Here is a 26,873-nt window from a genome sequence, read left to right on the forward strand (position 1 = left end):
CCGTGTGAATATCAGACGAATTCATATCAATATAAAAAAAAAACAAGGGACAAAATTGTCACAAAACCAGGTTTTCATTGTGAAAAAAAATCTGATAAAGGGAGAAAACTCAAACTGAACTTTTGAAATGAACAAACAAAATTAACCCCCTTTGTAAGTTTGTTTTAAAAAAAAATCTATTTTTAGTCGTGGCGACCTTGACATTGGAGATATTGACGTGATTCTTTCTTGCGACACACCGTCCCATGATGGTGAACAAATGTGCCAAATGATTTTAAAATCTCACAATGAATGACATAGTTATGGCCAGGACAAGCTCATTTATGGCCATTTTTGACCTTTGAACTCAAAGTGTGACCTTGACCTTGGAGATATCAACGTAATTATTTCGCGCGACACACCGTCCAATGATGGTGAACAAATGTGCCAAATGATTTTAAAATCTGACAATGAACGACATAGTTATGGCCCGGACAAGCTTGTTCCGCCAGCCAGCCAGCCAGCATTCGCCAATCTAATAACCAGTTTTTTCCTTTGGAAAACCTGGTTAACAATGTCAATATCAGGCAAATACATCTCAATATCAGAGAAAACAATGTCAATATCAGGCCAATACATCTAAATCTCAGAGAAAACAATGTCAACATTTGACCTAAACGTTAACTTGACTTTTGAGTTATTTATGGGAAACATTTGACTTTGACATTAATGTGTTACATTGATATTAAGAGCAGTGGGACAAGTGTTTCAGGCAACACATCGTCTCAAGATGGTGATCATAAGTGGTAAGTGAAATCTAAATCCATCAATATCAGGCAAACATATGGCTTAGATATGACAAATATGACCTTGACCTCTACATATAAGCTGGGCACAAAAGAACAGACGTACATTGAGACTTTTATATATTGCCTTCTTTGAAGGAGGTCATCAAAAGCGCTGAACTACAGAATATGACATAACATGATCAAGCTGAGCTTTATATGACGTGAAATACCTTATTAACAACATCCTGAGCGTCGTCTGACACGATGTCAGGACAGAGGTAGTCACAGTCTATCACACGCTGGGCCATCTCGATGTGGTCCTTAGCACCGTCCAGTGGATACTGGAACACAGACTCGCACACATTGCCAGTTATGTTGGGTATGGGATAAAAACTTAATACACATGTGTGTTTAAGTGTAGTCCATCTATACACAAGTTCAACAACTTACCAGATCACACAGTGCTAGATTTATTTATAAAGGATCTATGCCCTATGGTTGGCAAAGATTTATAAGGGACAACAATTTTATGGTGTTTTTAATTTCAAGAAAAATACAACAAAGATCAACTTAGGCTGAAAAAGATGTCTTAGATCACTAGATCAGCATGGGCATTTTATTGTGAATGAAACCAATATTCCAAGAAAAGTCAAATTAATTTTCTTTTAATTTATGAACATAACATAGCTTTTTTTGCTTAAAAATGATCTCAGTAAAGAGAAGAAATGTGTCTTAAAAACACGGTTCACTATCTTAATTTCACTGGACACAGAAACAAGTGATGTGTGACACATTTAATGTGAATAATTAATACAGGATGTATGCACAAGTCCTTAGTAACTGTTGCTACACATAAAGCCTATTTCACATATATATGTAACATTAACCAATAAGCATAGTATGTTGTCTTAAACTTTGCTTATAAACTATAATTAAAGAACTGACAGTCCAATGAACAACTAATAACACTATTTCCATATAAGGACTGTGCACATGTGTTCAAGTGTCCACTGTGACTGACATGGTTGTTTCAGGCATGACATTGGGCAGATGTATTTTTTTCGGCAAATTTATTACCCCATAATAAACCACAAAGTTATTGACCATTAAACATGCACATGTACTTCGACTATAGCAAATGTAAGGAATAGGCAAAGTGTTTTCTGTGACCTCAGCCTTAAAGTGAGCAATATTCTTGCTGCACATGACAGTTTGTCTTCATATGATGATAATAAGTGCACATTTATTTGGAAATCCCATCAAGTAAAGTAACAAACCAAACACTAGCATTAACGTTGACAGCATACGAATGAAGAATATGCAAAACCTCAAGTGTCCACTGTGATATTGAACCCAAGCTGATGGCATTGTTGTTGCAAGTACAAATGTAACAAGTTGTGTAATGATATTGTCTGAAATCCCATCATGAACAACAAAGTTATGAGCCGGACAACAAATGTCCAAGTGAGTCCCACACAAACAAGAAAATACACACACATACACACAAAAATACTTGGGATGGCAAAATTATTCGAATATTCGATTGAATGGTCAGCATTCGAATAATACAAATAATATTCGCATATTCGCATTTTTTTTCAAACGTAATTTCACCAATATTTAATGACCTGCGAACCGCTTACTGCAAAGCAACCAAAATCACCCGGGAGTAACATGTTTGACGTGACTTTCTTCGTGTCAAACTGATAACGCGGCCCGTATCAGTGTTGATTGCGCAATGCAATATACACGCTCTAAGAAAGGCCTCGACTGTTGTTTGCCAATGGGGTGCCAATTAACGGTTTCAATTGACTGGCGAATAATAATTAAATTTTGTGATCACAGTATGTACAGCCATTAAAATGTGTGAATTACTCAAATCGCGCAAAACAATATACTTACTATAAGAAAGGGCCCGAACTGTTGTTTGTCAATTAGGTACCAATTTAGGGATTCAATTTACTGGCGAATAATAATTTAGTTTTTGTGATCACAGTTTGAACAGACATTTAAATATGTGAATTACTCAAAAGTAACAGATGATATAAATTAAACAATCATCAAGGAATCATAATTCAAATCTGAAAATGCCACCAGCCCTTTCTGCAGTATGGAATACTTTACATGGTCTGTGGATAAGAAGACCGCAACGTGTAATGTGTGTAAACTTAGTTTAACATATGCGCGGCCTGCTACAAATCTGCGGAATCATTAAAAAATAAAATTCTATAACACGATGTTTTTCATTCTATTTGTGCCCGATCACAGTATCGGTCATAGTATTAGTCGACAGCGATACAGTTATTCGATAGCAACGTTAATAAACAGCCTCGTATTTAGCAAACGGATTTAACTTACAAACCAATGGAAATTAACACATAACAAGGTAAAATCAATCCAGCCGTTTTATGCGAATATTCGATTGAATGAATTTGCGAACATTCGAATATCGATATTGGTATTCGATGCCATCCCTAAAAAATACACACACATACACACAGAAGTACACACACATACACACAGAAATACACACACATACACACAGAAATACACACACATACACACAGAAATACACACACATAGACAGGGTACTATTATATGCCCTTCTTCCAAAATCAAGGTAGATGGTAAGGAAATTTTTGTGGAAGGTTTTTAAGTTATAATTTTTCATGTAAGTGTTTTACCCTGTTGTAGGCAGCACTTTATAAATGTTATTCAATATTAAAAAGAAGAAGGAACATCCAAAACATTCTATTCAGGGATGCATAAGTTGTTGGCGTTATTATTGCCAGTGCAAGCACTGTACCTTTCCAACCAGCATGGCGTACATGAGGATACCGAGGGACCACCAGTCTGCAGTGTGTCCATACGGGTAAACAGCCAGAACCTCTGGGGCTGGAACACATTGAACGTCTGGTTTACTAACAATATGTTCTTCTGTGGTGTTTTGTCCGAATATCACATTCGTTAAATTAAACATACACAAGTTCATTTTCATTACAAACTTCTACTGGTCTGCAGGAAATAACCACTTGTCCAAACATACATTCAATTTTTATTTCATAGTATTTCCACTTCAAACACATCTTAATAGTAAACTAAAAGAAAACATCTAAATAATAAAAAAGAAAACAAGTTTTATTCAAGGGATTTTAATTTGATAGTTAACTTTTAACATACTTGACAATGAAATTGTAATAGTTACTTAGAATTTCTTCAATATATGGTCAAGTTATAAAGAGGACAAGCATTATTTTTGCAATGAAATCCAGCAATGTGACATTCATGTGAACAATTTGACTTTGGCAGTAGCAATATAGTCTTTTCATGCACCATGCAAACTCATGTAGGCCCAAATTTGTGCAAGGACTTATTCATACAGCAGTACATGTATTGCCTAATCACCAATTTTCTCATATGACCTTGATGGTAGCAAGTTTGGTTTGACAAGTTATTTAAAAATCCATGTATACATGGGAAAATCATAATCCGCAAAAGTGTCAAACAAACTAACCTATGAGGAAAAATAATTCTTAAACAGCCCCACCTTTCCTTCCAGAAGTGGAGGAATAAAAACATTCAGACAACTGCTAATCTATCTATTCCATCCTACTGACAGGTTCTAGCACATACCCATGTACTGTAGAGTTCCGCACACTGTCCGTGTCTTTTCTCCCCGCGCCAGCCACTTGGCAAGACCAAAGTCTGTAAGCTGTATGTGACCTGATGCCAACAATGTAAACATGTTCGCTAAAGCTGCAGTCAATAATATATACAACTAGAGCTTCATGATGACACGTACCCCAGGGCCACGGTAACCATGTCAGCTAAGTTCAAGGGCAAATAATTCAGGAATATGTGAATCTGTTAGCTCTAGCCACAGTCCATTACAGGGGTGTTAGCTTGAAAACACATCAGGGAAGGAAAACACCCTACTCGCCCCTACAGGGTTCACCTTAAAAGCTTCCCTTTATAAAGGTCAAGTACAATTTATAGCAATCAGTAAACTGTATTTTTTAAATATAAATTAGGGATGTAAATTCATGTTTAAATATTCTGTCTGAGCCAAATATTGAATCTTAATTTGGCATATGAAAAATCTTATTTGATATTTTTGTTATCATCACAATATTTATAAATGTTAGTTCTGGGACAAAGAACAAATCATGTTAATCAGCTTTGTGTTTTATTTTTATATAAATGTCGATAGGCCGATGATGTAAGTATATCTGTTTTCTGATATTTCTTCAAGTACATTTACACATACCAGATTTTCTATAACCCTGTGATGACAACTTGCACGACCCCAACTATAACTGGAAGCAACCTAAGTAGTTCTATTATTGATCTGTGATCATATGTACAGGAATATACACGCGATGCATTTGACATTTTTTCCATGTGATATATATTTTCATACACTTTTTGGGAATATATTTTTTAGTTTCTACACTTGTGGATGCAAAATATTTTTTTGTTTGCACGAGTCCACAAATTTATTACAGTATTGATATATGTATTGACATATGCTTCAACAAGAGCTGTCTCCATAGGAAGACATATGCCCCCGAAAAACGCTTTTCGAACCTAAACACATATTTCGAAACCAAAATGCGGACCCTAAGTTCAAGGTCAAGGGGGTCAAAAATGTGTGTGAGTATGGAAAGGCTTTGTCCATTTACACATGCATACCAAATATGAAGGTTACATCTGAAGTGACATAAGTTATGAGCATTTTTCAAAACCTAAACGCAAATGTGTAATGGACAGATGGAAATGCAATCACTATATGCCCACCTTCGGGGCATGAAAATCAATCAGACAAGTTGAAGAGGAATTGCTACCTTATAACAGTTTATTATCAGGATTCTTACATTTTCTTTTTGCCTGAATATGCCATTATATAAGTAAGCATACCTTCTGCATCAAACAGTAAATTCTCCATCTGAAAGACAGGAGCACATTTGTAAAAACCATGTTGTCAATCACACACAATCAGGCACACTGTTTCTGTAAGGTTTTGTAATTAAATTGTTGAGTCACTTAGTGCAGTTTTAATATGTCACAGACCAATGAGTGACATGAATTGCGTTCCCTAATCATGTTTATAAGATGCGTCATGGCAGTAAAAAAACACATTTAAAAAAAGAAATAATGTCATACAAAAGTTATGAATGTTATAAAATCAATGCTTTACATAAAATAATAAATATTCAGATTAGACTTAGTGCATGTATGATATTGGGGAACATTTCACTCACATTATCAACATGTGAATAGTGTTTTTCCCAGGAGGGCAAAGGGGCATGGCGCATTACTTTCAAAAAGGGCATTTTAGCGCGCAGTTTAGGCAAAAAATGGCAAAAATACTCCTTGAATACCTGAATAAGGGAGAAACATGTTATCGCATCAGAGGCAGTTGTGGAAACAAGATGTGTTTGTGAAACACAATGTCCCCCTATATTATGTTTGACCTTGTAGGATGACCTTGACCTTGTGAAGGATGACCTTGACCTTTCACCATTCAAAATGTGCAGCTCCATGAGATACACATGCATGCCAAATATCAAGTTGCTATCTTCAATATTGCAAAAGTATTCATAAAATAAGCGATTTGGGCCACCTATATTTGACCTCTGACCTTGAAGGATGACCTTGACCTTTCACCACTCAAAATGTGCAGCTCCATGAGATGCACATGCATGCCAAATATCAAGTTGCTATCTTCAATATTGCAAAAGTATTTATAAAATAAGCGATTTGGGCCACCTATATTTGACCTCTGACCTTGAAGGATGACCTTGACCTTTCACCACTCAAAATATGCAGCTTCATGAGATACACATGCATGCCAAATATCAAGTTGCTATCTTAAATATTGCAAAAGTATTCATAAAATGAGCGATTTTGGCCACATATATTTGACCTCTGACCTTGAAGGATGACCTTGACCTTGACCTTTCACCACTCAAAATGTGCAGCTTCATGAGATACACATGCATGCCAAATATGAAGTTGTTATCTTCAATATAGCAAAAGTTATTGCAAAATGTTAAAGTTGGCGCAAACAGACCAACAGACAGGGCAAAAACAATATGTCCCCCACTAGACATAAAAAACAAAATATAAACAAGCACATTTAATGGTAATTGATGTATTAAACTTACTTTGATTTATATTAATATATTTACCTTGCAATGTTCATTTAAGTTCCATGCTATTTCAATACACTGTACAGCACGACAAACATAATAAAGCAATATATGCATATGAATCTGATTATACACAGATGCACTAACATATAAATGAAAACATGTTTGTCTTATCCCATTTTCTAACGATAATCTTGTCAGATGTTTAACATGGCGAGTAAACTGATCGCTAACAATATAATGCAAACACTCGTTTCCGTGACATACATCCAATGAGTAGATTACAATAAATATGTTGTTCCTATCTAAAACCTTTTTATGCATCGTTGATTATCACAGACATTTCATTAATTCCTTCTAAATATATGATCTTCATCGTTAATTCGATCGTTTAACCCATTTTTGCCGAGTCACAAGTTAATTCTGTATGTCCGCCATCTTGTTAAAATCATGATGTAAGCGACAGGTGCGCATATCAAAGTAAAATTGTACAATACCTCTGCCTAATACGCGATTCGCATTTTGTTTAATTAGTATAATACGTCTCAATTATTATTTCAATAATTAATTATCTTAAAGACGATAACAATTAATAATTAATTTGTTTGTGTTTTTAAATGTAAATATGCGTAAAAATATGTTTTGATATAACTGAATTATGCATGAAATGCACAATTTCCACGAGGATAACATCGAGTTTTTCATCAAAAGTCTCCGAAGTAACAGTCCATGATTTTATCGTGGAGGAGTACACATCACCGACTGATAAGTGCGCTTGGTATAACATAGCCTCTTACATTATCGATTGATATTGACGCGAGGTTATTCACGCATTACTAATTCACAACCACGCGAATCTTCGCTGCCTTAGACCATAATCTGATACTATCCGGTTAGAAGTTTGGTCAAGGGGCAATTAAGATGCTATCAATAAGGGCGGAAAACATCAGGTGCTCATGAAAGGGCAGGGCCGCGGCCTTTGGATAGGGCAGCGTGGCGCTAAATGTCTTTGAAAAGGGGCAGCATGGCGCTACAAAAAACCGGCATGGGGCTGCGCCACGCTAAAACAGCCTGGGAAAAACACTAGTGAAGCAACTGTGCCTATTAAAGTTTGTCATATTCTTACCAACTGTCACAAATACCAAAGTCTTACCTTCATATCCCTGTATATAACTCCTGATTTATGTAAGTAATCTGCAAAACAAACCAGACAATAATCGTAATAGTGATAACAAATTCAACAAGGCAAGCAATATGGTCCCCTACCGTCTCCACCATTGTCAGAAATTCCACCATTTTCAGGTTGCCATAGCAACCACAATTTTTGACGTAGGAACAAAATAAAATGACGTGCATAATGTCCATATTGCCATCTATCCATGTTGCAAGTTTCATGGAAAAATATAAAGAACTTTTAAAGCTATCGCAGGATCCAGAAAACCACCATTTTCAGCAGTATTTCTAGTCTATTTGTTGCCATAGCAAACAGAATTTTTGACGTAGGAACAAAATGAAATGACATGCATAATGTCCATATTGTCATCTATCCATGTTTCAAGTTTCATGAAAAAATATTAAGAACTTTTCAAGTTATCGCAGGATCCAGAAAAGTGTGACAGACTCACAGACAGACACACAGAGCGCAAACCATATTCCTTCTTTGATTCAGTATATGCATAGCAAAGGAAGACTTTTTGATAATTTTTGCATTATGTTGTGAGCCACGCTCTGGGGAAAGGGAGCTTATTCATGTAAAGTATCATCCCTGATCAGCTTGTGAATCAAACCAGGCAAATCTGGGACGACAATATCCGCTTTTGTGAAATTATTTTTTTAGTATAAGGCTCCTCTAAACGAAAATCTAGTTAAGACAGAAAGTGTTGTCCTTGACTCTTCTCTGCAAACAACATTCATGCATTAAGCCTTGTTTTCAGAAAACCGGCTAATATCTTCAAATGAAAGCATTTGATTATAAAACATGTTATTCCAACTAACAATCAAATATCAACAGCTGTACACATGTTTCTGACTTACAAAAACGGGTTTCTTAAATTTACCTGTTTGCATTTGTTTTAGCTGTTCATGAATGAAGAAAATACATGACACACATTGAAAAAAAAGGCTGTTGATAACTGCCAATCTTGGGCACTTTGCCTAATTAAAAGCCCGGAGAGAGACCTCACTTCCACAGGCTGCATTCTTCCTAGTTCCTACCTAAGACCATCGCCAGCTCCGCTACATAGATGGTGACCAGGCGCTCAGGAAAAAAGCCGTGGAATGTCCACAGAGTAAACATGTCCCCGTATGGAATGTATTCTAGGACTGAAATGCACAAAGCACTTGGTCTTGGTGATTATTCTTGAAACCTCTAATGTCAGAAAACTATTTTTATTTGTAACCTCAATTTAAAATTCTATCAAGTCATATCTGTAAGATGTGAAAATAAATTTGAACTAAAGGAATTTTTTAATAATTAGTAGATCATTTGTAAGAACTAAGCTAAATTTAATTAAAACACCTTATAATATATAAAATAAATATGATATTATATTAAGCAAATTAAGTAAATTATTTCCACTTCAAGACAAGTGCATGCTTTACAAACATTAAATGACCACATATGTACATCTACAAGAAAGCTGAAAAGGTTTTATTACTATGGTAGTGAAAGAAAAATGTTGAGCCTATTGTCAATTATGCTGGTATTGACTTGACCAGCTGAACCATGCACATGTTAAGCCCTTGGCCTTGACCTTTGAACAAGGGATAACAGGCCTTCTCCAAATGGTTAACATACAGCATTATTAATGATGCAGTTTAATTCTTAACAAGCTGGTTATAGCAAAATTTAACATTTGATCTTCTGGTGTTCGCTAGACCTTTAACATTTTGCTTTTATGTGTGACCTTGACCTTTGATGAGGAGACCTATTTTACTTATGACACATTCTCTTGTCATTGTGGACTTTTGGGGTTATTTTACTTATATTTGAATTAGAAATAACAAAGTTACAGTTAGTGAGAGCTGTCTTAGGGCCCAATGACCTTAAATCTTAAAGTGTTACCTTCAATTATGAGGTAGGGAGACAAGTGTTTACCTTGGCGCAGCATCTCATGATGGTGAAAAACATTTGTGCTTAGTAATTTTGGTAAGTTATTCCAAAATTCCTCAATGAAGGACAAAGAAACACAACAGACAAGCTTGAACTCAATCACACACTCGATAATTGTGACTGCTTAATCAAGCTTTCAGCACAACAAGCTCAATAAAAGCTTGCACACAATTAAAAACTATTAAAAAACTACTAAAGAAACGTGTATATATTAAATATATATTCAAAACAAAATATGACAAACACAAGATTATTTTCATCTTCAAATTCTTAAATTTTAAATTCAAACAAATAGCAAATAGATATTTTCCTAAAAAGAATTTTAATAACTTTCACTTAACAAAAGGGCAAAGCAACTTAAATTTTATTATTCCTCAACAAGATGTAGGTTCACATGTAGGTTTAAATGAGCGAACATATTTAAATGCTGAATGCTTGATTTGAGAGTGATCCAAAATTAAAACAAGAGCACCGCATAACGGGTGCCACGCTCGGCTGCGGGTGCAGTTGTGAATAAATGAAAGCTTGTCAGAATTTTTTTTTTAGAGGTCACAGTGACCTTGACCTTTGACCAAGTGACCCAAAAATGGGTGTTACGTGTAGAACTCATCAAGGTGCATCTACATATGAAGTTTGATTTTAGAGCAAAATGTGCAAGATTTAGCACGACACCGGTGGACGACAAAACGAGCTGGCTGTGACAATACCTCGGGTTTTCTCCCAAAACGCAGAGCTAAAAAACACCTACCTATATAAAGATGATTTCTAGACTGCCAGTATTCGTGACATTTGACTATAAATGGGTGATCACCTAGGATAGACTGCAATCCAAGCAAAACACAATTGTGAACAAAACAGAATAAATTATATAAACACAGTTCAATGAAGAACTTTACTATTGCAATTAAAAAAAAAATTCAATACTTTTTCAAATCAACTTTAATTTTAAACACTTGGCCTTTAATTTGGAAGTCTTGCTAAAAAATCAAGACTATCATACTAAAACTTAAAGCATATACCTTGCTTACATGTTTCCTCTCCATGAACGTTTTGTAAAGTATGAAAACTGATTAATTTAGTTTGATACTAATAGTCCTTTACAAGAAATCTCTTGGGTTGGGGGATATTTTGATACCTCCATGCAATTTCGGAAGTCCTCTGACAAAAACAATATTAAAAGTGTTGTATAGCACTTACTTGTATGTCAGCCTAATCCTTACACTGTTGTATAGAACTTACATGTATAGCAGCCCCATCTTTACATCGTTGTATAGCACTTACCTTTATAGCTGCCTCATCCTGATACTGTTGTATAGCACTTACCTATATAGCAGCCTCATCCTTAAACTGTTGTATAGCACTTACCTGTATAGCAGCCTCATCCTTACACTGTTGTATAGCACTAACCTGTATAGCAGCCTCATCCTTACACTGTTGTATAGCACTTACCTGTATAGCAGCCTCATTGTTACACTGTTGTATAGCACTTACCTATATAGCAGCCTCATCCTTAAACTGTTGAATAGCACTTATCTGTTTACCAGGAACATCCTTACGCTGTTGTATAGAACTTACCTGTATAGAAGTCTCATCCTTACACTGTTGTGTAGCATTTACCTGTATAGCAGCTTCATCCTTACACTGTTGTATAGCACTTACCTGTATAGCAGCCTCATCGTTACACTGTTGTATAGCACTCACATGTATAGCAGGAACATCCTTACATTATTGTATAGCACTCACATGTGTATGCAGGAACATCCTTACACTGTTGTATAGCACTTACCTGTATGGCAGGAACATCCTTACACTTTTGTTTAGCGCTAACCTGTATAGCAGCCTCACCCTAAAACTGTTGGATAGCACTTACATGTATAGCAGCCTCATCCTTACACAGTTGTATAGCACTTACCTGTATATCAGCCTCCTCCTTTCACTGCTGTATAGCATTAACCTGTTTAGCAGCCTCATTCTAACAATGTTGTTTAGCACTCACATGTTTAGCAGCCTCATCCTTACACTGTTGTATAGCACTTACATGTATAGCAGTCTCCGCCTTACACTGTTGTATAGCATTTACCTGTTTTGCAGCCTAGACCTTACACCGTTGTATAGCACATACCTGTTAAGCAGCCTCACCCTAACACTGTTGTATAGCACTTACCTGTACATCCGCCTGATCCTTACACTGTTGTATAGCACTTACCTATTTAGCAGCCTCATCCATTCACCATTGTTTAGCACTTACCTGTACATCAGCCTCCTCCTTACACTGTTGTTTAGCATTTACCGGTTTAGCAGCCTCATCCTTACACTGTTGTTTAGCATTTACCGGTTAAGCAGCCTCATCCTTACACTGTTGTTTAGCACTTACCTGTTTAACATCTCCATCCTTAAACCATTGTTTAGCATTTACCTGTACATCTGCTTCCTCCTTACACTGTTGTTTAGCATTTACCTGTTTAGCAGCCTCAACCTTACACTGTTGTAAAGCACTTACCTGTATAGCAGCCTCATCCTTAAACTGGTGTATAACACTTACATGTAAAGCAGCTGCATCCTTACACTGTTGTAAAGAACTCACCTGTACAGCAGGAAGCCAGGAACATCTTTACACTGTTATATAGCACTCACCTGTATAGCAGGAACATTCTTACACTCTTGTATAGCACTTACCTGTATAGCAGCCTCATCCTTACACTGTTGTATAGCACTCTCTACAATAATTTGTTTCTTTTCAAGCACCTGAAATCATTATAAGAGTAGAAATACAATGATATGTAAGCCTTTGTAAAAGGGTTCTACACCCTACACCCTAAAATAAAAGGCCTTAAAAAGTTATCAAGAGACACACAAAACAATTGCACTTTCAGCATTTATCATATATATTTTTCTGTGTTTTCTTTTTGCTAAATATCACACATTATGAATATTCTTATCTTGAACATGTAAAATGCTTTAATTAACATTATATTGTTTTCAATTGGTAAATTGAAACAAAATTATAGCTCAGTAAACATCTAAAGAATATCTAGTAATAATTAAAAATTTACAAACTAGTATTCATATTCAACATTTATTCACAACTTTAACTTTTGGACCAAATAATCAATTTACAAGAGCTCAAAGTATATCTTTTTATTTTTCTGCCCACTATAATTACCACACAAATATATTTGAAGTTGAATATCGGTAGAAGTAAACTTAACACTTAACACTTACAATTTAAAAAATTATCACAACAAACATTACAATCCCAAGAAACTAATTTTCAACTTCTTTTTTTGATTATTTGAGTTGATTTGAAATACATATGCAAGCAAGGTATGCATAAAGGCTACCAACAAAATCAAGTAAAGCTCAAAAAGTTCCATCTTAACTTTAATTTCATCTAGTACGCTTACCTTAATGAGACTTTTTTAGGAATAATAAGGGACTTAATTCTGCTTAAGGCTAGTCGCAGTCATAGGTTTTGATCATTGACTGTTTATAATCTGACTGCATGTAAAAAGTGTAAGTCTGATATCTGTAGTAGATACTGCAGTACAGAGTTGGATTGGTTGCATGCAAATGTTACACTGCATTTTTAAGCATAAAATGTGACATAAATAGTGATATTCTGCTAAATTATGGGGGTCAAGATAAATAAACTTGGTCAGTGACCTGAACAATAATCCTGAACACATGTGTGATGTATCAAGTGAATACCTATAGTAAAAACTGTGCTATGGACACATTACATGTTTACCTTAACCATTGCATTACACAAATTCCAAGAAATGTTATCAGTAAATCTCGGAATATTCAGTGTATTGCACAGCTAAAAATCCGTCTAAAGCAAACAAGAGGGTAGCCTTACCTTCATTGCATAGTATTGTTTATCATCTTCTTTTCTGACTTTGACAACATTGCCATAAGCCCCTTTAGCAATGATGTCAATAATCTGAAACAAAGCGATGAATTTTTAATTGTTAATCTGATTTTTTCTGTTTTCAGCAAGATCCTATCAGGGTGGTTAGTTATTATACTAAACTTTTCATGGATTAACTTATTTACCAGTTCTAAGTGCGTAATTTTTATTATACTCTATTGAGTAAGAGACAAGTGCCAAGGAGTTGACTTTAAGATTTGACTCCCACTTTCCCAGAAGAAAAGTTTCTTTGAGCAGAAAATTTGTAAGTTAGCAAATAAAATAACAAAATAGGATCTTGTATTCAAGTCTTTGATTGGCAAGACACATATGAATCAGAAGCCAAAAAAGGTTTAAGTACTGTATTCAGTAACTTAACATTGTTTTTATGAATATGGTGTCAATTAGCAGTGATTTTGTTTGCCCCATTGGGAAAAGTCCCTAAAACAGCCCAATTGGGAAATTAGCGCTTCAAAACATGAAATTGAGCAAATTTGCATCGTGAAGTCTTCAGAATGGGAAATTGGTGTATTTGATTTGTTGCTAACAAATACTTTAAAATCAATAACTAAGTGTTTTCAAGTTGTCAATATTATATTTACCTAGGCCCAAGCCATAGAGCTGCATAGGGATATAAACTAAATGTTGCATTTTATTTATATAATTATTTTTTTAATTTTTTGGTGGAAACCTTCAACTGTCTTTTTCCCACTTGGAAAGTACAGTTTTATCGGACTTATAAAGAAGATAAAAAAAACATGATTTGTTTAAAAAAAAAATTAAGTAGCATGAACTTATTGAGCCAATAACTTTTTGGCAAAACATAGAAAATCAACATGTATGTAAATTAGCAGTCAAATAAAAAAATTGAAAAAGGTTTATTATGATATTATCTTTTAATACAAACCTAAATGCTGTATCAGATAAAATAAGTTTCATGAAAAAAAAACACACACACACTGTGACTTACATCATAGTCGGTATCCTTGCTCTTAACGATAAAATCAGGCAAGAAAAGTGCTTCAACTAAAGGCACGGCTAGCTGGGACTGCGTTTTCTGTTTGTCTACAGGTTCTGCAGAGTCCATGCTGTCCAACGCATTTGTTGACTTTCCCTTAAACATGCGCCATGCAGTTCCTGATTTGGTGTTTGCTTTGTTGAAGTTTGTATTCACATCCAGCGCCTACAAAATAATAATACCTGTTATTTGGGATAAAAGGTCAGAGGAAAGGTAAAGGTATTAGTAGGTAAGTTTAGACCAAAACTAATTCTTCAAAGCATACTTGAAAACAATGCTCTTCATAATTAAAATGCAGCACTGGCGAACATTTGCAAATAAAAACATAAAAAAGGTCCAATATGGCCTTAGATTGCTCATCTGTTTGTTTTTTGCTTACAAAATCTTTAATAACCATGTGTCTCCAAGGTATAGCCAGTTTGAACTACAGACACAAGATCTGAACTGAAGTTACATACCAAAACACATAACCTCTGTGCCTTGAAATTTCACAGAACATAAGCAGTTGTGACAACTAATGAACTATGGCATGGTCTGTTTAAACCCAAGGAGATGATTATAACAAACTTTGATTAGACCACATCTGACATTACACTTAAAATACCAAATCACTTGTACATGTGGTTTTAAGTTCAAATTTTAAGTTATTTTGTAATACAAGTCAATAAAAATAATGTGCCACCTGGCCCTGGGTCGTGGATGGATTGAACGAACTTGGAAGATGACAACAATATTTCATATCAACTATTACACCGCTGGTCCATGTTGTTTCAGTAGTAATTTTTTTTAAAGCTATTTTGTTTACAAAAAGCATATAAACAATATGCGAAGCCTTTAATTTCAGCTAAAAATATTTTATTAAAATGTGGTTTAATTGATAATTAAATAAATTGTTGTTGATACCAATAAATTGATGATAATAATAATGTTCAGCATTTTTTTGCTCAATTGGAAAATAAAGCTGCATAGGGAAACTAACTAAATGTTGCACTTTATTAATTTTTTATTTTTTTTTAAAGAAACGTTCCATTGGGAATTTTTTTAACAGCAATTGGGAAATGTGTAGTTTTTTTAGTCATTGGGAAAGTGCTGTTTTACAGTACTTTAATAAGAAGGAAAAATTCCCTGATGTTGCTGATCATTCTTTGTTATTCTCACATAAAAAGTGACAGGTACACTCATATATAGAGCAAAATCGCTTCTGATATGGGTTGTTTTTGTAAAGCTGAAATTTGGCTACTACTTCCTTAGCACCAACCCTGGTGTAAGCAAATATTTCCTAATAACATTATAAACATGTACATTAAAAAAATTCCTATTGAAATGTTCACTGATGCAAATCTTTATAATTAAATAATTTAATCATTTAAATGGGGGCCATTCGTGTTGGGACATTTTGAAATATTAGCCACAAAGAGTGTAACATTTCTTTTATTTGATATCAGTGTTTTTTCGTACAAGAAGGGGCCTGTAGGAAAACAACACCCATCCGTAGACACAATTTGTTTGGCAGGTGATATTTATTTAATGAATTTGCTTGTTTCATGGCGAATGTGTTTTCCTTTTGTAGTCTTCCCTCAATTGGGAAGGTACCTTTTATGGGTACGTTAAAATGAAGGAAAAAATTGGCTGTCATTCCCACTTGTCAAAAGTGTATATTTTTTCCAAATGGGACCTACATTTCCAAATCGTGGTGTTTTATTTTCAGTCTTAACATTTTCTTTATCTCCCATCAAACTCTATAAGATAAAACTTAGTAAATGTAACATTTAAATCATGTTTACTTTCAATTCAATTTCATTTGTTAGCCAGAAAACCATTACACATATTTCCCAATTTAAGTTAACTCAAAACGTTGCAGTTTTTCCAAATGCAAAGGGTCTTGGTCCCATTCTCAAAATGTCCTGCCGTACATGTATATAGTTGCAATAAACCAACGCCTAGTTATTGACCCTCCAGGTCGCTGGCAGTTGCAACTGCTACCCGATTTTTCATAGAAACGTGCCGCCCAGAATCCGGGCGGCAGTTTATTCGAAAATATTAGCCATATAAACTATTTTCTGGCATAAATAAACACAAATAGATTGTAAATACAGGGGTTTTTCAGCACTGTCTGCGCCTCCGGGAAATGGAGGCATTTCCAAAGCAAACGGACCCGTTCCCAATCGAATTTTGATTGCATTTTTCCCAAAAAATAAAATCTTCCAAAATCGTAACAAGTAAACATAATTTATATCGAAAGAGTGACTTCCCTTCATTCGCGTCGTAATAAAACCTTTAGTGACACAGATTTTTTTGTGTATTTTCCGGATGCATTTACTCTCAGCGATGACGTTCGAACTGTTCCGCATTATACAAAAGAGTATATAGAGCCGCACAATACACATTCTATACCACATCTGTAGACGCTTATTTTCAATCATGTCTTCGCACAATAGTAAATATTACATTAAAAAAACACGAAAAATAGACGCTCAAGGATGTGTAACGATGTCATCGATGTTTTCGAAACGCTCAGAATCTTCCGAAATTACTGCGAGTAACCCTGAACAGACAGGCTCGGACAATACGCAGCAAAATGTAACAGGAACAGAAGTAATGCCAGGGCCGTCAATCACAAAATCGGCAACTGAATGCTCTGGGCCTTGTAAGAAAGTTGTAGTTCAATCATCATTTAATACATTTAAGTATACAATGAAATACCCATGGCTCTATTTTAGCTCGGCCAAAAATGTTGCTGTAACTTGTGTTTGGGCAGTGTTTGTTTTGCATGTGTTTATATAAAGAAAATTGTTAAACCACAGACTTATTTAAGCATGATTAATTCATTTTTTTCCAAAAATGAGCCGTTTCACGAAACAAAAATTCCCAAAATGGGCAATTTTGTCGATAAAAAATTCCCAATTTGGTCAGACTCCTTTTCCCAAAGTAGGCAGAAAACCCCCTGAAATATATCTATGATGCGCAAATTTAAAGAACTTACATGATATGTTATGCTCGCATAATATTGATATTAATCCTAAGTTTCAAACACGTCAACGGTTCATTTAAATGTGTCTATGTTTTTGCAATGGACAAAGCCGAGTATTCTGAGTAATTCTGAATTCAAAAATACACTATAGACTACATTTGTGTATCTCCGGAATCCTTGGCGAGATAGATCTCGTGTCTTATCTACAAATGGTAATATACTGACTATCTCTGGAACATTTTTTTTTTTTAATTTTTTGTTTTATTCAATATTATACATACAATGTAAACATGTTTATGATCATACAACATAGTGATTGTACAAAGCAATATAGTTCAGACATGTGATTCAAGATATGCTAATATATATATATATTTTTTTAGAGAGCAAAGAAAAGAACAACAGAGGAATAGTTATGAAATATGATGAATTGTATAAAGTTGAAAGAAAACATAATGGACTTGTGTGTTTTGTTGTATATTCACAATGATCTTGTCTGATTGAATAAATAAGAATAAAAAAAATAAACAAAACTATTTTAGAGAGATAAACTAACATAAGAATGAAATGTATATAAGTGGACAAAACATTATGAGAATTTAATCTGATTCCATTTTTGTTCAAAGATGTGTAATGTGTCATTACTGAAGGCTATTTCTTTCTCAATCTGAATTTTTATTTTAAGACTATGGACAAAACAATTAAAATTTGGTACTTGTTTTTTGTACTTCATGTTTAAGATAAAATATTTCATCAATATAACCATAAAATTCACAACATTATTACAGTCTATTGATTTCAATGAGTTAATTCCGAAACTTACATTTAAGAGAGATAGTTTAACGTTTAGTTGATGTTGTTCAAGAAAAGATATTGATTCCAAATAGGCTGGATGTGTTTGCACTCCCAAAAAAGATGTTCTATAGTTTCAATGTTTTCACTGCAGAAGTCACACAGATTTGAGTTAGATAGTTTACATTTAAAGAGATATTTACCGGTATTTGTAGCTATAATTCTATGGATGTATTTATATTGAAAATTTCTCAGTGTGCTTTCAATAGTTGCTTTATATGGCATGGTAAATATGTGTTTCCAATTAAGTTCTTTTTCTCCAAAAAGGACTAGCCATTTATTTTGGATTTTTCTGTAGGGTTTTTAATTTGTAGTGTGTACAATATTTTATTTGTTTAGTTTTTTCTTCCAAGTATGTTTTCTACAAATGTTGTTTGAGTACATGGTGTATTATTTGTATTGGTTTCAGATTTAATATGTATGGGTATGCTTTTGATTAGTGTGTAGTACTTCAAAAAATTATTTGAAGGTATTCCGTATATGTAGCATATATTATCAAAAGAGTAGAAATCCTTAATTCTGTAGTCATATAATTGGTCGACAATACTCGACATATTTAATGCTTCGTTCAAACCAGTCTTTATAGAAAAACGTCTTATTGTTTGAAGTTATGTCTTTATTGTTCCATAAAATTGTTTTACTGCTGGTTTGGGTCTCTAAGTTATGAGTGACATCACTCCACGCTGATAGAACATCAGACAGAAATATGTTTTCGTTTGCAATTTCGTGTAAGATAGTATTGCTGATGTTACATTCAAAGAGTAAGGAGTCACCATATTTTTTTAGGATTTTCTGGTAGAATAATTTCCATTTACTCGTATTGGTATTATCTAGGTATCGTTTAACCCAGCTGCATTTGATTGCATTCAAGAATGAGTCAATGTTCGTTAATTGGATACCTCCATTTTCTACATATTGAATTAACTGAGTTCTTTTTATTTTATCAGGCTTACCGTCCCATATGAAATTGAATATTGCTGATTTTATATCGTTAATAACATCACTTGGTGAATTTGGGAGAACTGTTAATACATATATTAATTTAGGAAGTGCAAACGTTTTCAATACTGTGTTTTTTCGGCGTAAGCTGCATAAGCCAGCTTTTCACCTTAGCCTGACCTTTGTAAGTGTCCAATAAAATTCCAATAAAATTTCCCGCGGCTAGGTACGAATGAAGACACTTCATTTATTCCATTGGCTGATTTGAGTATACCACCAGAACATTGGAAACATATCCGCGTCTTTGTAACACTGTTTTACTGTATGAAACAATTTTATCTCGAATGAAAAGGCTTAATAGATAGAACAGTTTTACACTCAATTCTCGACATCAATACAGTTTGTGCGTACACCTTTTATTTTCAGAGTATTACCAGCGCAAGAGCGTTTATATTTAAAAGGCTATGTTCTCATATTTAGTACTTACTTCCTTATTCCTGTCAACATGTTAACATGTAAAAGTATAAAGAGCAATGGAAGCGAGGCCTCACTTTAAAGCATTGCATTTCAACCCGCGAGGTATATCGGGTCAATTCGCGGACATTCAGAGTTTATATACAGGTCATCACCGGAGTTGGCGGCCAGTAAAATAATCGTTATATAATAAAGACGCTATCCGTGAACTAGGTGACCTGGAATTTTCTTTAGACCAGAAATATGTTAAATGAAGATACTCAGCAATATAATTATGGTATGTAAATAATAGATTCTTAATGTGTTTTCAACAATACAATGATAAATATTATTGTTGATAAATTTAACAATAATTATTCGTCCATATTGCCTAATGTACTAAAGTGATATTATGAGCATGTAACAGTTTATAGGTGTCTATCGCAACCGTTGATTATTTTTGATGTTTCTACTTCATATACACTTATATTAATTAATGCAGCATCATCATACTAAAACAATATACCAGAAAGAGAAATATAATGCATTTGAATATCAACCGTACTTTCGTTTGACAACTGATCATGCGTTTACGAGTTGAACCTAAATTTAGTTTTAGTGCAGATTTGTTCTAGTTGCAATAATCCAACTCCCAGATGTACTCATAAAAGCTCAGAGCATTCAAGAAGAACTAAGATTTGTTCATACGACACAAAGACACGAAATTGTTTTACGGATCATTTCAGCTTACAGGACTGGGTGGGTCACGTAAGAATATCGAATATAAAATATATTTTTATAAACAACTGGTAGCAAGGTGAGTTGCAGATAATTAATCAGTAACCACATTTTAACTAACTATTTTGACCTGTTAATTCTTTTCAGCTCAATTCAACAGTGCAAAATGCCCATAATATCACTTTAAGCATTAGCACGATGATAATTGATACTGTTAATAATCGAATCAAATAGCAATGCCCGACAAACCACTAAAACAGGTTTGTTCGAAGAACGCGCCTATAAATACGGATACTTCTCGTGTGGCCGGTTGACTCATATGTTTAAATTTCACTTCCATTCTTCTTTTGGTTTTCTGTTTTGTATCTATAGGTTTATGACCAGCAATATGTTATAATGTAAAATAAGCCGCGAAAACTCCCCGTAACATCCCGTACTGCGTGTGATGCAGCTAAGAACTGCACAGAAAAAGACATTCGCTATCCTTGATCTCATTCATTAAACTATTTACGCCGTATATCTTTTTTTAAAGATATTTCTTGTTCCGATTAGTGTAAGTTTACGATGATGCCATGATTTTAAGCAGTTTTTAAAATTCTGTAATTTAGGTATTATGTTTTTAAGAACTGTATTCTTTTCATTATTTGTGAATGTAATTCCTAACGTTGTGGCTTCATCGGATGTCCAATTAAAGTTCATTTCTTTTTTATATTGAACATTACTTTGTTTTAATTTACCTACTCATAGCACAGTACATTTACTTTTGTTTAGTTTAAGACCCGATGTCATTCCGTAAAGGGTTAGCGTCTCTATTAGGTTATGAAAAGAATCGTAATTGTTATTTAAAAAATAAGTTGCATCATCAGCAAATAGGGATTGTTTGATTTCTTCGTCAGGTTCTAGTGATATGCCTTTTATGTGTTCATTTGATTGGATGTGATGTGATAGATACTCGATGCAAATAATAAAAAGCGATGATGAGAGTGGACATCCTTATCGAACCCCTCGTTCGATGTTAAAACTGTTTGAAAAGAAGCCATTGTTGATGATTATACTGTTAATATCGGTATAGAATAGTTTGACCCATTGAATGAGACTTTCACCAAAGTTCATATTTTCTAAGCAAGAGAACATAAATGAATGATCAAGCGAATCGAATGCCTTTTCAAAGTCTGCAAAGAATATTAGACCAGGACTATTTGAATTGTTGAAATAGTTTATGCATTCTTGGATGAGACGAACGTTTTCACCAATGTAACGTCCTTTTATGAAACCAGATTAAGATTTTTAAATGATTGATGGTAATTTTTTTTTATATTCTGTTTGCTATACTTTTAGTTGCAATTTTATAATCATTGTTTAGTAAACTAATCGGGTGCCAGTTTGATAAGGATTCTTAATTTTTGCCAGGTTTTGGAATAAGTGATATAATACCTTGTTTTTGTAGCATAGTTAAGTTTTCGTTGTTAAAAGAATAGTTAAGTGAATTAATTAGATGTGTTTTTATATCATTCCAGAATATTTTATAAAATTCGATTGTGATGCCATCAGATCCTGGGCTTTTGTTATTTTGCATTTCTTTTAGGGCTAATCCACATTCATATTCATTAAGCAATCCGTCGCACAGTTCTTATTCTTCCTATCTCTGGAACATCGGTAAGATAGATTCAATTGTCAAATCAAAACTTCGGGTTTCAGATTGATAAGGGTTTTTGTAGTATGTTTTTGACTTTTTGTTTTTTTGTTTTGAGTATTTCTCCACAATTAACTCACAAATTGATATAAGGTAATAACTGGTATTGTGTTTGTAAGGATGTATAAGGTTGATTGAACTTGATTTTATAGACATACGTGAGATATAATTTTTTGACATTAAAAAATGGGTTAACAAGATGAACTCTGAGCTGTACGTATGTACTTATAAAAGCTCACAGCATTCAAGAAGAACTACTGCCATATAGAACTTGTTCTATACATGGAAGAAATTTACAGTTGCTAAAAACCTTAGATTTTTAAAGAAAGATGTTCCTGCATTATACGGGCAAAAGCCCGAAGGGCGTTGACCGTTTATTTGTATCACTTTTCTGAAATACAAATTTACTTATCTGATAGGGTATTGAAGTCAAATATTTCCTCCCGCGTCGTCTGTTTTCGCGATGCATGGGCAGTTTACTTGACAGATGTAGCAACACAGACACCTCGACAAACACCATATCGCATGTATTTGCATACCTCAATAAAAAATACAACAATAAATTTATTATTTTGTAGGTAATGGTACTCTATCTCCTTGCATTATATGATTTTCTACGATCAAAAAACGTCGGTTTGCCTCCCTGTGTGACACTTCCTGTTTCCCATAATGCATTGCAAATTGAAAATTGCTCTAGATGTTGTTAACAAATCTTAAAAAAGATAACCAGTCTAAATTATTTGCGTACTTCCGGTTTACAATATCGAATAAGATTAGTTTCGAATTAACTTCTTCAATGAACCCAATATTCTATAGTTAATATTATCCCTTTACATAAATAAACAATTGTTTAAAAGTTTAATTTGTTCACAACATGAACGGCCGCGTTTCTTTCGTCGACAACTATACATGTCTGTGTGACGTCACTGCTTTCGTCAATACGTCATTTAGAAGTGAAAACTGAAACTGACATACTCTGGTGGATGTTTACATTGTTAAATTTAATAAATTAATGGAATGCACTCGATTGGTAAGTAATTATTCAATTAAAATATTGCGTTTGGTTACATAAAACATCAATCTGTAATTATATTGCTAAAGATTACCTTTGATAACATGGGAACTGTTTTAGGCACATACAAAATTTCGCCGATTTTTAATTTAAGGTCATTATTATTCAGTCAAACGAATGGAACATAAAAGTTATCATTTTATTCAGTTTTGGAGTTATTTCTTGAGTATATTCTACGTGATTATTCTAAAGACCCTTTCTTTTGTGATGTATTAAGTTACGCTGTGATTGTAAACAATATTGCATCTCCGACTCATACTTGATCATTTTCGTACCAAACTGTTCCACACTGTAAAAAATCAAACTGTGCTTACATACACATTGGAAATACATGTAGACTAATTCATATGTACATTTTATGGATTCTCTTTGATTTTCTTTTAGAAGCTGCTCTGTCAAATGCTGGACTTCACACATTCCATGCAGCATTCTGCTGAGCAAAACTGACTGCGTGCTTTGTACTCAACAACGAAGCAATTCTGGACCTATAAAGCTTGACCGGGACTGAAACATTAGCAATTGTGTCTCTGTAATGTTCAATGTTAGTGGACTGTAAAGAAACTGCAATTATTGTGAAGAGACTCTGTATGTCTGTAAGCAAAAAGAATATACAGCATAACAAATATCAGGTGTGAAAACAATGTGAAAGAATAGCGAAATTAACAATTTGCAATCAGGCATGTCAAATGAATTGTTGATATTAAAAATGATCATAGTTCCCAGGCAGCTCTAGACGTTTTTTTGTTGTATTTCTATTACTAGTATTAATTCATAAAATGTATGCCACAATTAAAAAGCACACTCTGTTTAGAGACCATTGTGTTGTCTCATTGTGTGATGATGACTTTGAGTAATACATTGTACATTAAACAATATCTACTAAGTTGTTTTTAAGTATCAGATTTCTTGTTTATTATATAAATGAATGTTAACTTTTGCTTAAATATAAATTTGCATAATGCAGTGCCAGTAGCACACTTTACAATATTTTTATTACAAAAGAGTGTGTTGTACACTTGAACTTATACCTATAATTAATAATCCTTGCCTAAAAATTCATTTGACACACCTGAGACCATGTTGTGTATTACCATTATTATTTTGCACATTATGCTGACACTTTGAAAAAATTGCAAATAAGCGAAAAGCAAAAGTTTAGTCTTGTCAGCTGTCTCTGATTAATTTTTTGAAGACCATATAAGAAGCGAAAGTGTAGGATACAGTATTCATTTTATTTGATGACTGCTTGTTATTATTTCTTCATAGAAGGCCTACTGGATGAGTGGAGTATTTTTTTTGGTTCTACATCTTTGATGAAGTCAACTCATTGACATTTAGTGCCATGACTGAGCGTGTTTTTTAACTAACAAACGCGTGGTAGGAACTTATCTGAATATATGCAAACTCATAACAGTGTGTCTAATACTACATGTGTTGAGTGCACAGAAACAAGGGCAAGAAGATAAGGGTATAAATGAATATACTGAATGTGTTATTTTGTTTATGAGCTTGAACATACAAAAACTTGACTTTAATCAATTGGGATGTACATGCAGTTTAATAATCGGGTTGTTATTTTATAATCATATTCATGTGGAAACGGCCTCATTCACATGCAATACGCAGCTGCTGTCTATATGTTTAATGCCACATTCCATAATGACTGAATATCTTTTACTTTCAAAACATGAAAATGAATTAAATGAAATTAAACGAAATAATGTAATTAAATTCAGGTGAAAAATATTTGATTATATTTTATTTAAATATGGTTTGGTAAATTATTTACTGGTAAAACAATTCTTGTTCATAACAGTAAATTCGTAATAATACGTATGTTGTTTTTTTTTTGTCTCACACATTAAGTGACAGGTACACTCATATATTTAGCGTTAAGCTTATGATGTGGGTCTTCATCATAAATCTAAATTTTTGCTACTAGTATTTTCTCCTTAACACCAACCTAGTAATGTTCAATCTGTGTATGCCATAAGCGATAGTTTTTACCAACTGTTAATTCCTGAGGATTCAGAAAAATACAATAAGTTTACCACATTTCATGACATAAGCTCTAACAGTGCGGAAGATATGCAAAGAGTATTGTGTCCAAAGCCAAAGGTGATATTTCTGGTCTGTGTAATTTTGCGCAGTGAATGAGGTCTATGCACTTCTTTCAAGATAGATGCAAACACTCCAGCAAGCCTTTTTGCATTTATATGTTTATTAACATTAATTAAGTACAAAAAGTTTTTCATTTACATATGCAGGGGATACATTTACAATGTCGATGATTTAGACATGGGACCAAAATAATGAAGTACGGCACCTTTCTTTTTTATGCTTAAGTTAAATAAAATCGTTTTAGAAATTATCGCGCTCTTTAACATAAATGGCATCCCTGGATATGGAAAACATCAATAAAACACAGTGTCGCGAGATTTTTTAATGTTTTTAAAAATTCTAACATTGTTTTTAAAAGTAAACAAAAAATGAATACATGTTTAAGAGTTTGAAAACAGTACAAGGGGTTACTATACATAAAGCATAGCTTCATAAACTTGTTTAAGATTAAAACAAATTATATTTTATTGCTTTGCTAAATTACATATTGTTTTGTAAAGAAATTGAATGTTTTGTTGCATGATAATTTGCAAACATATATTACCCGTCTTCTCTTTAACAAACATCAAATAAGCTTTTGCCCTTAAATTAGGTAGCACCTATTATCATATAAGTGCATTTGATATTTATTCATGGAATTTCTGCTGTTTTTCAAACTCATGTCATTTTGCAAATACGTGAAACCTGAGTATCCGGAACGGATTGAGCCTTCCGAAGAGGTGCTTTCTGTTGATTGTTTCCCATGATACGTTAAAAATAACATGAAAGGCAGGGAAGCTTAGAAATTAAATTTGTTTCCTCTCAGACAACGTTAATTGCTTCATTGTTTTCAATTTCTCGATTCCAATTTCCTATTTTGTATAGACGGTGCATGAAACAATTGTTTTGTAATTTTAAGAAATTCTAGTCAAACTGTTCAGCAATCACTTCGGTCATTTGTCGTTCTAGTCAAGTAACTATTTGAATAGCTTCTCAAGAACTAGAAGATGTAGCAGTGTTAGTAGTACTGGTCATGTACGTAATTCCGGACACTTTTGGGACTATTTAAGAAAAATCTTTAGTGTTAGGCAACTGG

General features: G+C 33.8%; 1 protein-coding gene across 2 annotated transcripts in view; it reads right to left on the reverse strand.

Annotated features, from left to right (window-relative positions):
• LOC127837951 (serine/threonine-protein kinase S6KL-like) overlaps positions 1-26,670 on the reverse strand; it is a 44,631-nt gene extending 17,961 nt beyond the window's left edge. For both annotated transcript variants that reach the window (XR_008029568.1, XM_052365420.1), the window contains exons 1-11: positions 26,483-26,670; positions 14,912-15,124; positions 13,891-13,974; positions 12,708-12,776; positions 10,780-10,852; positions 9,134-9,241; positions 8,073-8,113; positions 5,685-5,712; positions 4,401-4,490; positions 3,574-3,662; positions 998-1,108 (exon numbers count right to left, since the gene is read on the reverse strand). Coding sequence is in view for 1 of the 2 variants with exons in the window: in XM_052365420.1 (XP_052221380.1) it covers positions 998-1,108; positions 3,574-3,662; positions 4,401-4,490; positions 5,685-5,712; positions 8,073-8,113; positions 9,134-9,241; positions 10,780-10,852; positions 12,708-12,776; positions 13,891-13,974; positions 14,912-15,124; positions 26,483-26,542 (966 nt within the window). In the remaining variant the exon portion in view is untranslated. The remainder of the gene's footprint in view (positions 1-997; positions 1,109-3,573; positions 3,663-4,400; positions 4,491-5,684; positions 5,713-8,072; positions 8,114-9,133; positions 9,242-10,779; positions 10,853-12,707; positions 12,777-13,890; positions 13,975-14,911; positions 15,125-26,482) is intronic.
• Between the last annotated feature and the right edge of the window lie 203 nt (positions 26,671-26,873).

The sequence above is a fragment of the Dreissena polymorpha genome, chromosome 1 (assembly GCF_020536995.1).
Source record: "Dreissena polymorpha isolate Duluth1 chromosome 1, UMN_Dpol_1.0, whole genome shotgun sequence".
NCBI classification, from domain to species: Eukaryota; Metazoa; Mollusca; class Bivalvia; order Myida; family Dreissenidae; genus Dreissena; species Dreissena polymorpha.